The sequence below is a fragment of the Tamandua tetradactyla genome, chromosome 16 (assembly GCF_023851605.1).
Source record: "Tamandua tetradactyla isolate mTamTet1 chromosome 16, mTamTet1.pri, whole genome shotgun sequence".
NCBI lineage: Eukaryota > Metazoa > Chordata > Mammalia > Pilosa > Myrmecophagidae > Tamandua > Tamandua tetradactyla.
This window is the reverse complement of record NC_135342.1, coordinates 13,196,280-13,211,249: the sequence shown is the minus strand read 5'-3', so window position 1 is coordinate 13,211,249 and position 14,970 is coordinate 13,196,280. Positions and strand designations below refer to the sequence as shown.

At 42.5% G+C, this 14,970-nt stretch overlaps 1 protein-coding gene across 1 annotated transcript in view; it reads right to left on the bottom strand.

Annotated features, from left to right (window-relative positions):
• Positions 1-14,653, bottom strand: part of SULT2A1 (sulfotransferase family 2A member 1) — a 42,137-nt gene extending 27,484 nt beyond the window's left edge. The window contains 2 exon segments of the mRNA XM_077130457.1: positions 13,887-14,082; positions 14,452-14,653. Of these exon segments, the coding sequence (XP_076986572.1) occupies positions 13,887-14,082; positions 14,452-14,653 (398 nt within the window).
• Between the last annotated feature and the right edge of the window lie 317 nt (positions 14,654-14,970).

Genomic DNA, 14,970 nt, shown 5'->3' with positions numbered 1-14,970 from the left:
GTAAATACCACGCAATGGATCGGCTTAAACAGTGGGAATTTATTAGCTCACAGCTTTAAAGAAATTAAAAAATATATTTTTTATTGTGACATATCAAACATATATACAAAAAAGCAATGAATTTCCAAGTAGTTATAGATCAGATTTTAAAGTTTGGGATGGGTTACAGTTCCACGATTTTTTCGTTTTTTCTTCTAGCTGCTCCAAGACACTGGAGACCAACAGAAACATCAATATAATGATTCAGCAGCCATACTCTAGCTCACAGCTTTTAAAATATACATATATTTAACAAAAAATTTAAATATATTTTTAGCAAACCCAGAATCAGCGTGGCCACATCCTCTTCCCAAGAGAAGAGGCCAGCCCAGGGCCCAGATGTCCCTGAATGGTGTCTCTGCTCCAGCTTTGCTGCAGCCTGGAAAGACCATTTCTGCACAGGGATGTAGGCCCGGAGACGCTGACTGCCCTCATAGAACTGTGCTCATTTGCAGAGGGAACGGCACCAAACTTTCTATTCATCAGTCTGAGATAAAATAGAGGCCCCTGAGCCTTGAAGTTTGGCCACCTGGGACTCCAACACAGTGTCTTCCTGCCCAGCTCCTTAGGTTCTCCAGCCATGGTTTAGTGACTGTCACATCTTTAAGCCACTGACAACATGAGCAGACCAATGACAGAGGGAAAGGTAGAACTACAGAGAGCTACACTAAATCTTCTTAGGATAATCCATGTGGAGCAGTTTTCTCTAAGGAAGAAGAGACATGCCCTTGGCCGTGCATATATATCTCATGCGTTCTCATCGTCCCACCTCTGAGCATCAGTCTGCCCCTTCCTCAGGCGCTCATTGAGAAGCTGTTTTCACTCCCATTGAGGTTTGATTCCTCTTTCTTCCACGGGAATTCCGAGACATCTTTTTAATGCTTCTTCTGCCTTTCCTGGTGAGCTGTCCTGTGCAGTGAATAAGAAGTAGCCTGGAGCCCTGGGCACGTGATTCTGCAAAGAACAAGCAGGCTGCTTTTTTTTTTTAAATTTATTTATTAATTAAAAAAAAACTTAACAAACGAACAAAAACATTCTTAACATATGATCATTCTGTTCTACATATATAATCAGTAATTCACAATATCATCACATAGTTGCACATTCATCATCATGATCATTTCTTAGAACATTTGTGTCAATTCAGAATAAGGAATAAAAAGACAACAGAAAAAGAAATAAAATGAAAACAGAAAAAAAAAGATTATACATACCATACCCCTTAACCCTCCCTTTCATTGATCACTAGCATTTCAAACTAAATTTATTTTAACATTTGTTCCCCCATTATTTATTTTTATTCCATATGTTCTACTCATCTGTTGACAAGGTAGATATAAGGAGCATCAGACACAAGGATTTTTTCTTTTTTAAAATTTATTTATTAAGTAGGCTGGGTGGTCTTGGGAAGGCAGGAGGTTTTATAACTTTTATATATATATATTAAGAATATACAAAGTGGGGACTTCCTGGAAGATGGCGGCTTAGTAAGACGCGCGGATCTTAGTTTCTTCTCCAGGACACCTACTAGGGGAGTAGAAACGATACAGAAAGCGCCCAAAGCCACAACAGAGATAAAAAATACAGCGTACCCCATCCTGGAACGGCTGGCTGGCTGAGAGAAGCAGCTCGGGTGAGATCGCCGAGGCGCGCGGGCCTTACCGGGCGGGGTGGCAAGCGGCCGGAGTTACTCCCTTCCCCCTTCCCGGGCCGGCTGGGAGAATTGGAGAGGCGATCCCCTGAAACCAAGGCGACTGCCGCCCACACCACGCGCAGCCCCCGGACCAACTGAGAGAATTGGATCGGAACCCCCAGGCCGCGGAGAACGGTGACGGGTGGGGGAGGCCCCTTCCAAACCCGTGACTCCCGGGGAACGTGCACTCTCTCGGGCGGGCCGCTGCCGCTGGTGCCCTCCCGCCACGCTTGTTGCCCAGGGCCGACTAGGAAATTCGGACGGGCTCTTTCCCTGGCTGCGGCGACCAGCAACCCTCCCTGCGTTCGGACCGAGGGCCGGCTCAAGCCGCTTCAGCTAGCGAACCCCCAGGACGGTGAGAGTTTTCCAAAGTTTAAGGTCCCACAGCACCTTTTACTGGTGGTACCCGCAGACAAACGTGTGCCACGAGCGCCACCTACTGGGCAGGATAAGAAAAACAGAACCCAGAGATTTCACAGAAAAATATTACAACCTTGCTGGGTCCAACACCAAGAGAAATCTGAATAAATGCCCAGACGCCAGCAGCAGAAGATAACTGTCCACGCTCAAAAGATTGAGAATATGGCTCAGTCAAAGGAACAAACCAATAGCTCAAATGAGACACAAGAGCTGAGACAACTAATGCTGAATATACGAACAGAAATGGAAAACCTCTTCAAAAATGAAATCGATAAATTGAGGGAGGACATGAAGAGGACATGGGCTGAACATAAAGAAGAAATAGAAAAACTGAAAAAACAAATCGCAGAACTTATGGAAGTGAAGGATAAAGTAGCAAACATAGAAAAAATAATGGATAGCTACAATGATAGATTTAAAGAGACAGAAGATAGAATTAGTGATTTGGAGGATGGAACATCTGAATTCCAAAAAGAAACAGAAACTATAGGGAAAAGAATGGAAAAAATTTGAACAGGGTATCAGGGAACTCAAGGACAATATGAACCGCACAAATATACGTGTTGTGGGTGTCCCAGAAGGAGAAGAGAAGGGAAAAGGAGGAGAAAAACTAATGGAAGAAATTATCACTGAAAATTTCCCAACTCTTATGAAAGACCTAAAATTACAGATCCAAGAAGTGCAGCGCACCCCAAAGAGATTAGACCCAAATAGGCGTTCTCCAAGACACTTACTAGTTAGAATGTCAGAGGTCAAAGAGAAAGAGAAGATCTTGAAAGCAGCAAGAGAAAAACAATCCATTACATACAAGGGAAACCCAATAAGACTTTGTGTAGATTTCTCAGCAGAAACCATGGAAGCTAGAAGACAGTGGGATGATATATTTAAAATACTAAAAGAGAAAAACTGCCAACCAAGACTCCTATATCCAGCAAAATTATCCTTCAAAAATGAGGGAGAAATTAAAACATTCTCAGACAAAAAGTCACTGAAAGAATTTGTGACCAAGAGACCAGCTCTGCAAGAAATACTAAAGGGAGCACTAGAGTCAGATACAAAAAGACAGAAGAGAGAGATATGGAAAAGAGTGTAGAAAGAAGGAAAATCAGATATGATATATATAATACAAAAGGCAAAATGTTAGAGGAAAATATTATCCAAACAGTAATAACACTAAATGTCAATGGACTGAATTCCCCAATCAAAAGACATAGATTGGCAGAATGGATTAAAAAACAGGATCCTTCTATATGCTGTCTACAGGAAACACATCTTAGACCCAAAGATAAACATAGGTTGAAAGTGAAAGGTTGGGAAAAGATATTTCATGCAAATAACAACCAGAAAAGAGCAGGAGTGGCTATACTAATATCCAACAAATTAGACTTCAAATGTAAAACAGTTAAAAGAGACAAAGAAGGACACTATATACTAATAAAATGAACAATTAAACAAGAAGACATAACAATCATAAATATTTACGCACCGAATCAGAATGCCCCAAAATACGTGAGGAATATACTGCAAACACTGAAAAGGGAAATAGACTCATATACCATAATAGTTGGAGACTTCAACTCACCACTCTCATCAAGGGACAGAACATCTAGACAGAGGATCAACAAAGAAATAGAGAATCTGAATATTACTATAAATGAACTAGACTTAATAGACATTTATAGGACATTACATCCCACAACAGCAGGATACACCTTTTTCTCAAGTGCTCATGGATCATTCTCAAAGATAGACCATATGCTGGGTCACAAAGCAAGTCTTAACAAATTTAAAAAGATTGAAATCTTACACAACACTTTCTCGGACCATAAAGGAATGATGTTGGAAATCAATAATAGGCAGAGTGCCAGAAAATTCACAAATACGTGGAGGCTCAACAACACACTCCTAAACAACGACTGGGTCAAAGAAGAAATTGCAAGAGAAATTAGCAAATACCTCGAGGCGAATGAAAATGAAAACACAACATATCAAAACTTATGGGACGCAGCAAAGGCAGTGCTAAGAGGGAAATTTATTGCTCTAAATGCCTATATCAGAAAAGAAGAAAAGGCAAAAATTCAGGAATTAACTATCCATTTGGAAGAACTGGAGAAAGAACAGCAAGCTAACCCCAAAGCAAGCAAAAGGAAAGAAATAACAAAGATTAGAGCACAAATAAATGAAATTGAAAACATGAAAACAATAGAGAAAATCAATAAGGCCAGAAGTTGGTTCTATGAGAAAATCAATAAGATTGATGGGCCCTTAGCAAGATTGACAAAAAGAAGAAGAGAGAGGATGCAAATAAATAAGATCAGAAATGGAAGAGGAGACATAACTACTGACCTCACAGAAATAAAGGAGGTAATAACAGGATACTATGAACAACTTTACGCTAATAAATACAACAATTTAGAGGAAATGGACAGGTTCCTGGAAAGACATGAACAACCAACTTTGACTCAAGAAGACATAGATGACCTCAACAAACCAATCACAAGTAAAGAAATTGAATTAGTCATTCAAAAGCTTCCTAAAAAGAAAAGTCCAGGACCAGATGGCTTCACATGTGAATTCTACCAAACGTTCCAGAAAGAATTAGTACCAATTCTCTTCAAACTCTTCAAAAAAATCGAAGTGGAGGGAAAACTACCTAATTCATTCTATGAAGCCAACATCACCCTCATACCAAAACCAGGCAAAGATATTACAAAAAAAGAAAACTACAGACCAATCTCTCTAATGAATACAGATGCAAAAATCCTCAATAAAATTCTAGCAAATTGTATCCAACAACACATTAAAAGAATTATACATCATGACCAAGTAGGATTCATCCCAGGTATGCAAGGATGGTTCAACATAAGAAAATCAATTAATGTAATACACCATATCAACAAATCAAAGCAGAAAAATCACATGATCATCTCAATTGATGCAGAGAAGGCATTCGACAAGATTCAACATCCTTTCCTGCTGAAAACACTTCAAAAGATAGGAATACAAGGGAACTTCCTTAAAATGATAGAGGGAATGTATGAAAAACCCACGGCTAATATCATCCTCAATGGGGAAAAATTGAAAACTTTCCCCCTAAGATCAGGAACAAGACAAGGATGTCCACTATCACCACTATTATTCAACATTGTGTTGGAGGTTCTAGCCAGAGCAATTAGACAAGAAAAAGAAATACAAGGCATCAAAATTGGAAAGGAAGAAGTAAAACTATCATTGTTTGCAGACGATATGATACTATACGTCGAAAACCCGGAAAAATCCACAACAAAACTACTAGAGCTAATAAATGAGTACAGCAAAGTAGCAGGTTACAAGATCAACATTCAAAAATCTGTAGCATTTCTATACACTAGTAAGGAACAAGCTGAGGGGGAAATCAAGAAACGAATCCCATTTACAATTGCAACTAAAAGAATAAAATACCTAGGAATAAATTTAACTAAAGAGACAAAAAACCTATATAAAGAAAACTACAAAAAACTGCTAAAAGAAATCACAGAAGACCTAAATAGATGGAAGGGCATACCGTGTTCATGGATTGGAAGACTAAATATAGTTAAGATGTCAATCCTACCTAAATTGATTTACAGATTCAATGCAATACCAATCAAAATCCCAACAACTTATTTTTCAGAAATAGAAAAACCAATAAGCAAATTTATCTGGAAGGGCAGGGTGCCCCGAATTGCTAAAAACATCTTGAGGAAAAAAAACGAAGCTGGAGGTCTCGCGCTGCCTGACTTTAAGGCATATTATGAAGCCACAGTGGTCAAAACAGCATGGTATTGGCATAAAGATAGATATATCGACCAATGGAATCGAATAGAGTGCTCAGATATAGACCCTCTCATCTATGGACATTTGATCTTTGATAAGGCAGTCAAGCCAACTCACCTGGGACAGAGCAGTCTCTTCAATAAATGGTGCCTAGAGAACTGGATATCCATATGCAAAAGAATGAAAGAAGACCCATCTCTCACACCCTATACAAAAGTTAACTCAAAATGGATCAAAGATCTAAACATTAGGTCTAAGACCATAAAACAGTTAGAGGAAAATGTAGGGAGATATCTTATGGATCTTACAACTGGAGGCGGTTTTATGGACCTTAAACCTAAAGCAAGAGCACTGAAGAAGGAAATAAATAAATGGGAACTCCTCAAAATTAAACACTTTTGTGCATCAAAGAACTTCATCAAGAAAGTAGAAAGACAGCCTTCACAATGGGAGACAATATTTGGAAATGATATATCAGATAAAGGTCTAGTATCCAGAATTTATAAAGAGATTGTTCATCTCAACAACAAAAAGACAGCCAACCCAATTACAAAATGGGAAAAAGACTTGAACAGACACCTTTCAGAAGAGGAAATACGGATGGCCAAGAGGCACATGAAGAGATGCTCAATGTCCCTGGCCATTAGAGAAATGCAAATCAAAACCACAATGAGATATCATCTCACACCCACCAGAATGGCCATTATCAACAAAACAGAAAATGACAAGTGCTGGAGAGGATGCGGAGAAAGAGGCACACTTATCCACTGTTGGTGGGAATGTCAAAGGGTGCAACCACTGTGGAAGGCAGTTTGGCGGTTCCTCAAAAAGCTGAATATAGAATTGCCATACGACCCAGCAATACCATTGCTAGGTATCTACTCAAAGGACTTAAGGGCAAAGACACAAACAGACATTTGCACACCAATGTTTATAGCAGCATTATTTACAATTGCAAAGAGATGGAAACAGCCAAAATCTCCATCAACAGAAGAGTGGCTAAACAAACTGTGGTATATACATACGATGGAATATTATGCAGCTTTAAGACAAGATAAACTTATGAACCATGTAATAACATGGATGGACCTAGAGAATATTATGCTGAGTGAATCCAGCCAAAAACTAAAGGACAAATACTGTATGGTCCCACTGATGTGAACGGACATTCGAGAATAAACTTGAAATATGTCATTGGTAACAGAGTTCAGCAGGAGTTAGAAACAGGGTAAGACAATGGGTAATTGAAGCTGAAGGGATACAGACTGTGCAACAGGACTAGATACAAAAACTCAAAAATGGACAGCACAATAATACCTAATTGTAAAGTAATCATGTTAAAACACTGAATGAAGCTGCATCTGAGCTATAGGTTTTTGTTTTGTTTTGTGTTGTTTTGTTTTGATTTTACTATTATTACTTTTATTTTTTTCTCTATATTAACATTCTATATCTTTTTCGGTTATGTTGCTAGTTCTTCTAAACCAATGCAAATGTACTAAGAAATGATGATCATGCAGCTATGTGATGATGTTAAGAATTAATGATTGCATGTGTAGAATGGTATGATCTCTAAATGTTGGGTTAATTTCTTTTTTTCCGTTAATTAAAAAAAAAAAAAAAAAGAGAAGGGATAATTGGAGATGAAGGGATACAGACTGTACAACGGGACTGGATATAAAAACTCAGAAATGGACAGCACAATACTACCCAATTGTAATGCAATTATGTTAAAACACTGAATGAAGCTGCATGTGAGGTATAGGTTTTTTGTTTTTGTTTTTTTTTGTTTTTTTTTTCTTTCTATTATTGTTTTAATTCTTATTCTGTTGTCTTTTTATTTCTTTTTCTAAATCGATGCAAATGTACTAAGAAATGATGAATATGCAACTATGTGATGTTATTAAGAATTACTGATTGTACATGTAGATTGGAATGATTTCTAATTGTTTTGTTAATTCTTTTTTTAATTAATAAAAAAAAATTTATTTATTAATTAAAAAATTAAGAAACCAAATAAAACATCAACATACATAATCAGTAATTCACAATATCATCACTTAGTTGCATATTCATCATTTCTTAGGACATTTGCATTAATTCAGAAAAAGAAATAAAAAGACAATAGAAAAAGAAATAAAAGGAACACAGGAAAGAAAAAAAAAAGATTATGCCTACCATGCCCCTTACCTCTCGCTTTCATTGATCACTAACATTTCAAACTAAATTTATTTTAGCATTTGTTCCCCCTATTGTTTGTTTTTATTCCGTATGTACTACCCCTTTGTTGACAAGGTAGATAAAAGGAGCATTAGACACAAGGTTTTCACAATCACACAGTCACACTGTGAAAGCTATATCATTATTCAATCATCATCAAGAAACATGGCTACTGAAACACAGCTGTACATTTTCAGGCAGTTCCCTCCAGCCTCTCCATTACATCTTGAATAACAAGGTGATATCTATTTAATGCGTGAGAATAACCTCCAGGATAACCTCCCGACTCTGTTTGGAATCTCTCAGTCATTGACACTTTGTCTCATTTCACTCTTCCCCCTTTTGGTCGAGAAGGTTTTCTCAATCCCTTGATGCTGAGTCTCAGCTCATTCTAGGATTTCTGTCCCATGTTGCCAGGAAGGTCCACACCCCTGGGAGTCATGTCCCATGTAGACAGGGGGAGGGTGGTGAGTGTGCTTGTTGTGTTGGCTGGAGAGAGAGGCCAAATCTGAGCAACAAAAGAGGCTCTCTTGGGGGTGACTCTTAGGCCTACATTTTAAGTAGGCTTGACCTATCGTTTGTGGGGTTAAGCTTCATATGAACAAACCCCAAGACTGGGGGCTCAGCCTATAGCTTTGGTTGTCCACACTGCTTGTGAGAATATCAAGAATTCAACTTGGGGAAATTGAATTTCTCCCTGTTCTCACCATTCCCCGAAGGGGGCTTTGCAAATACTTTTTCACTCACTGATTGAATCACTCTGGGATTCATCGGGGCATCACTCTGGACAAACCAACAAAATCTCATGTCCTATCTGAGATTCCAAGTACTTATGGCATTCAATCAAACTATCTACATAAGTTATATGAGGAAATGCACTAGTCACAATATAAATTTTGTACCAAATAAACATTTTTTGCTTTAGTCTCACACATAAGATGACATTTTAAAATATTAATTACCATCTATTTTCAGCACCCTGCAATAATGACATTCCTTTGTTCTTCCTCATGCAAAAACATTTTTAAAATTGTACATTGTACATTTCACTATTATTATACACTCTAGGCATTCCTAGATTATACCATCTCGATCTTTACCATCTATCTTTCTTTCTGATTTCATTTGTGTCCCCAGCCCTCCTCCCTCTATCATTCTCACATGCAGCTTCATTCAGTGTTTTAACATAATTGTATTACAGTTAGGTAGTATTGTGCTGTCCATTTCTGAGTTTTTATATTCAGTCCTGTTACACAATCTGTATCCCTTCAGCTCCAATTACCCAATATCTCACCCTATTTCTATCTCCTGATGGTCTCTGTTACCAACGAAATATTCCAAGCTTATTCACTAATGTCAGTTCATATCAATGAGACCATACAGTATTTGTCCTTTAGTTTTTGGCTAGTCTCACTCAGCATAATGTTCTCAAGGTCCATCCATGTTGTTACATACTTCATAACTTTATTCTGTCTTAAAGCTGCATAATGTTCCATTGTATGTATATACCACAGTTTGTTTGGCCACTCATCTGTTGATGGACATTTTGGCTATTTCCATTTCCTTGCAATTGTAAATAATGCTGCCAGAAACATTGGTGTGCAAATGTCCGCTTGTGTCTTTGCCCTTATGTCCTCTGAGCAGATACCTAGCAGTGGTATTGCTGGGTCATATGGCAATTCTATATTCAGCTTTTTGAGGAACTGCCAAACTGCCTCCCACAGCGGTTGCACCATTTGACATTCCCACCAACAGTGAATAAGTGTGCCTCTTTCTCCACATCCTCTCCAGCACTTGTCATTTTCTGTTTCATTGATAATGGCCATTCTGGTGGGTGTGAGATGATATCTCATTTGTGGTTTTGATTTGCATTTCTCTAATGGCCAGGGATGTTGAGCATCTCTTCATGCGCCTTTTGGCCATTTGTATTTCCTCTTCTGAGAAGTGTCTGTTCAGGTCTTTTGCCCATTTTGTAATTGGGTTGTCTGTCTTTTTGTTGTTGAGTTGAGCAATCTCTTTATAAATTCTGGATACTAGACCTTTATCTGATACGTCGTTTCCAAATATTGTCTCCCATTGTGTAGGCTGTCTTTTTACTTTCTTGATGAAAGTTCTTCGATGCACAAAAGTGTTTAATTTTGAGGAGTTCCCATTTCTTTCTTTCTTTCTTCAGTGCTATTGCTTTAGGTGTAAGGTGTATAAAACCGCCTCCAATTATAAGATTTATAAGATATTTCCCTACATATTCCTCTAACTGTTTTATGGTCTTAGACCTAATGTTTAGATCTTTGATCCATTTTGAGTTAACTTTTGAATAGGGTGTAAGATACGGGTCCTCTTTCATTCTTTTGCATATGGATATCCAGTTCTCTAGGCACCATTTATCGAAGAGACTGTTCTGTCCCAGGTGAGTTGGCTTGACTGCCTTATCAAAGATCAAATCAGACACAAGGTTTTCACAATCACATAGTCACATTGTGAAAGCTATATCATTATTCAATCATCATCAAGAAACATGGCTACTGGAACACAGCTCTACATTTTCAGGTAGTTCCCTCCAGCCTCTCCATTACATCTTGAATAACAAGGTGCTATCTACTTAATGCGTAAGAATAACCTCTAGGATAACCTCTCGACTCTGTTTGGAATCTTTCAGCCATTGACACTTTATTTTGTCTCATTTCACTCTTCCCCCTTTTGGTCGAGAAGGTTTTCTCAATCCCTTGATGCTGAGTCTCAGCTCATTCTAGGATTTCTGTCCCACGTTTCCAGGAAGGTCCACAACCCTGGGAGTCATGTCCCACGTAGACACGGGAAGGGTGGCGAGTTAAGCAGGCTGCTTTAAAACCATTCTTTCAAATGCTCCAAGATGGAAATATAGCTACTTCTGTCCCCTCTTACAGGCCAAACCCAAACAGATGAAGGTTTCATTCCAAACACTTGCGTATGGGTGTGTCTGGGGTCACCATACATTCCACATCTTTACACTCCTCCTTCTAGCGTCCTGTAGGAGAATGGAGAGATGAAGATAGAATTTTGTTACGATTTTGAGGCCGGTACAATGTCCAAATTGAGGCACTGTCAGGGTGATGCTTTCTGCTAGAAGACCAGCTGCCAGCAGTCTTTGGCTCCTCTCCCACATGGCAAGGAACACGGTGGCATCTGCTGGCCTCTCTGTTCTCTTCCGGTTGCACTGAATTTCACCTACTTGCTCCCATGACTTTCTTTTTTCTCTCTGCCTGAATTTCATTCCATTCATAAAGGGCTCCGGGAATAAGATCAAGAACCTCCCTGATGGAGATGGCCACAGCTTAACTGAAGCAACCTTATTGAAAAGTGCCACTTGCCATGCGTTGACACCTACAGGAGTGGATTAAGTTTAAGAACATGTTTATCTGGAGTACGTGATTCCAGATAAAGATATATACGAATTCAGCAATTGTGCCTCAAAAGTTGCAGGAGATGGCCATGCCTACTTCTTGGGTGGTAGTGGAAGAGTGCTGCTTCTATCCTATCAGGAACTGATGTACCGGCAGGGGTGGACAGAGTACCATAAAATGGACATACTTTAGTCAGATGGTCTCTGCTGAATGTTTATATACGCTCAGGGCAAAAAGGGAAGGAATGTGCTGTAATTATACATAGGGAGGTATTCTGCCTCAAGGGACTCCAAGAGCGGACTCAACATGCATTCATCATCCATCCTAGGACACAGGGTAAGGTGGCAGGTTGTTCTCAGACCATCCCTAACGATGGTTCACCTCTTGACATTTCTAAGGACCCCAACAGACAGAGAAGCAAAGAAAGGACAATTTCTGGCGTGCCCATCATCCATTTCAGACAGTGACTTGTGTGTCTGTGGCATGCTGCTTAGCTCTGATAGACTCATTTTGTGCATCATCCAAAAGAAAAGAATCAATAGGTAACATTTGAAGAGGGAAACTGATGGGATTCAAAATCTCACCCTCTTCCTTCTGATAAGACGTTCTCAGAAGTAATTGCTTATGGTCAGACCTGAAGAAAAACATCACACAAAGGATTGTAACTAGAAGCCAGACTTCCCAACTCCACCCCTGGAGTTTGCAGGACCTAAGAGAAAAATGCGAGTGCCTCCGCTGTGCATCCAAGCGCTCTATGACCCATTGGTCTGAGGCCACCGGCGGACCAGGAATGTGATCAGAATCATCCCAAAAAAGGCAATCAGCCCTGGTGGGAGGATTTAACAGAACTCTGAGCCCCAACTGTTGCCAAGCCAGAAAAAGATGTCTCATCTTTGGCATCTGGCTTGAGGCATCCTTTCAGTTGCAGCACAACTCTGGCCCATCAGTGGAGACCGGACTTCCATGGCCCAGGCAGAGTCATAACACCAGGATACACCCGCGAGAAGTGTGACCTCGGAGGTCGCCTGGAAACAAAGCGCTTACAACACTAAGAATGTGCATTATCAGGTGGGGTCCCCCACTGTGGAGGCTCTTTCCTGGGGTCCCCAGGTCTGTCCTTGGTTTCAGAGGACCTGCCACAGCCACCAGGCTCAAACAGTCCGATTTGTCTGGCACATCGGCTCAGCCATCTCACAAGCGTGGACGACACCCAGAGGTGTCCTGTGGGGAAGTGCGGCAGCTGAGACCGTCTCCTGTTGTCACGCAGTCGGCGCTGGCAGGTAGGAAAGTAGATCAGCAGGCGGGCACATCCAAAGCACTCCCAGCAGCTTGGAAAGGCAACACCGGGGGTTTTTCATCAAGAAGAGGGAAAAGCTTTTTGGAGCAGTTCTGCAAAGCAAACAAACACACCGAAATTCACAAATGAACTTCTTCCCCCACCCCGAGCCTCCCCAGGGGTCCATTTGTAGATGCTGGTGGAAATGGGAAGCACCTTTCGCGGGATTGCCACTTTGAGACCCCAGACCTCTGGGCTGAGATGTGTCGCCAGACGGGGGTTATCTCGGCCCCTCCGCTCGGCCACTTAAGCCTCCCATTGTTCAGCCAAACACCCAGTCACCCCCCGAGGCTCAGGGTGATATGAAGCATGGCAAGTGTGTCACATGTCCCGCAATTGGCATCTGGCTGCTCAGAACGTCTTGGGCTGTTGGCTTGGGAATCTGTCCCTGGGCAGTATTTTTAGCCATGGCCAGGGTCAGCAGGCGGGACAGCTTTTCCATGCTGTTCTGGTGTCATCTTGCGGCCATGGCAGCCCGTGTGGGCAGGCCCAGGGCTGGATGGCTTCTGCATCGGCCTGGGTCATCCTGTTGGGGACCCAGGAGGGGACGGACACACATCTCCATCTGGACTCAGGACAGGTCAGCCTCTGCACGCGGCTGGCGGGCTGCATCCCTAGCTCTTGGGTTCTGTCACCCCTTACCTGCATAGCGGAATTTCTGGAGAGCATCCTCGTGGGTGAGAGAAAGCTTATTAGGAAAGCTTATTGGTCAGTGCCAGTGGCCACAGGCATGTTAGAGCACGGCCTGGGGGCCAGGGGGGCTTACAGCCTTTCAAATGTCCCACTAGAATTGCCTGAACTGCTTTACTGCCCGTGGGGGATTGGCTCCTAGACAATACATCAGTACCAATGACGCATCCACTAGCGGATGCTGAATGGAGGTTTGCAGAGGCCCGAGGGGACCCACCCACAATCAGGCTCCAGCAAGGGGCCAAACCAGAGAGGGTCATTTGCTCCGTCCCAGTGCCAGGGGCTGCAGCAATTACAGTTTCCTGAAAAGCACCGTCTGCAAGGTTGGAAAAGTACAGCCCTCTCCTCCCCCCTGAACTCCAGCTCCCCGCCTCCTTCTCTCCTGGTGACACCTCGGTGGCGGCGGTAAAAGGCCCGAGGGGCTCTCAGACCCTCAGGGAAGGGTGGAGAGAACAAGATCCCGCTGGTCACGGGCTTGGCGTCGGTGCAGAGCCCCGTGGAACCAACACCTTGTGCAACGGAGGGAGCACCCACTCTCCACACAGCACCCCCAGAGCAGCACCCCCGATGCAGGGAGGGGGTGGGGGCAGGCTGGCTTGGACGGATTTCAGGCTTCCCTGGAAGGGAGGGGCAGAGTGCACCTCCGCGCTGCCAGCTCTGCGCCTTGAGGTGGGAGAGGGGCAGTCGCCACCCACCCCGGGTTTCTCTCTTTCTCCCTCTCAATCTCTTTTAAAAGAAGGTGGGAGGGAGGAGGCCACCAGCCCTGAGCCTGCGCACAGGAGGGGTCACCGCCCCACCATGGAGCTCAGCTGTTGGGCTGCAGGCAGGGTGGTGCTAGCAGAGGCCCCGAGGACCCCGGGTGCTCCAGGTGCACTCACCTTCAGGGTGCAGCGGCCGTCCAGCTTCTCCTTGGCCAATCACGGCAGCCAGTGCAGGAACCTCCCCCTCCGCTGTCTCCTGTATCCTGTGGGCGCTTTTGTAGGTATCCGAGCGCTTACCCCAGAGCTCTTCCTGCAGGGGCAACGTTGCAGCGTGTTCCTCCAAGAGGGCTTTCCCCACAACCCGTGCATTTCCAGGCATCCCCTCCACACAGTTTCTGTTGCGGTCCTGTCATGTTCTCAGTTGACCGTCTTGGGCAGAAGTCCAGCCGCCTCCAGACAAGACCGAAGTCAGCCATTGTCCATGTGCTTGCTCCCCAACCCCAAATGCAGGAGACCCGAGTAAAAGCTCCACGGGGTCCAGTAGAGGTGGCAGGACCTGTGTTTCTTCTCTCTAGGGAGGAGGGGGCTGGACTCACTGTGTGCAGTAAAGGGTTGAGAACTCAGCAGGTTTGGGGTATTCGAACCCTGACCATTCCAAAGAAACACTTGGCCTTTGCCCACCTCCTGGGAAATAAC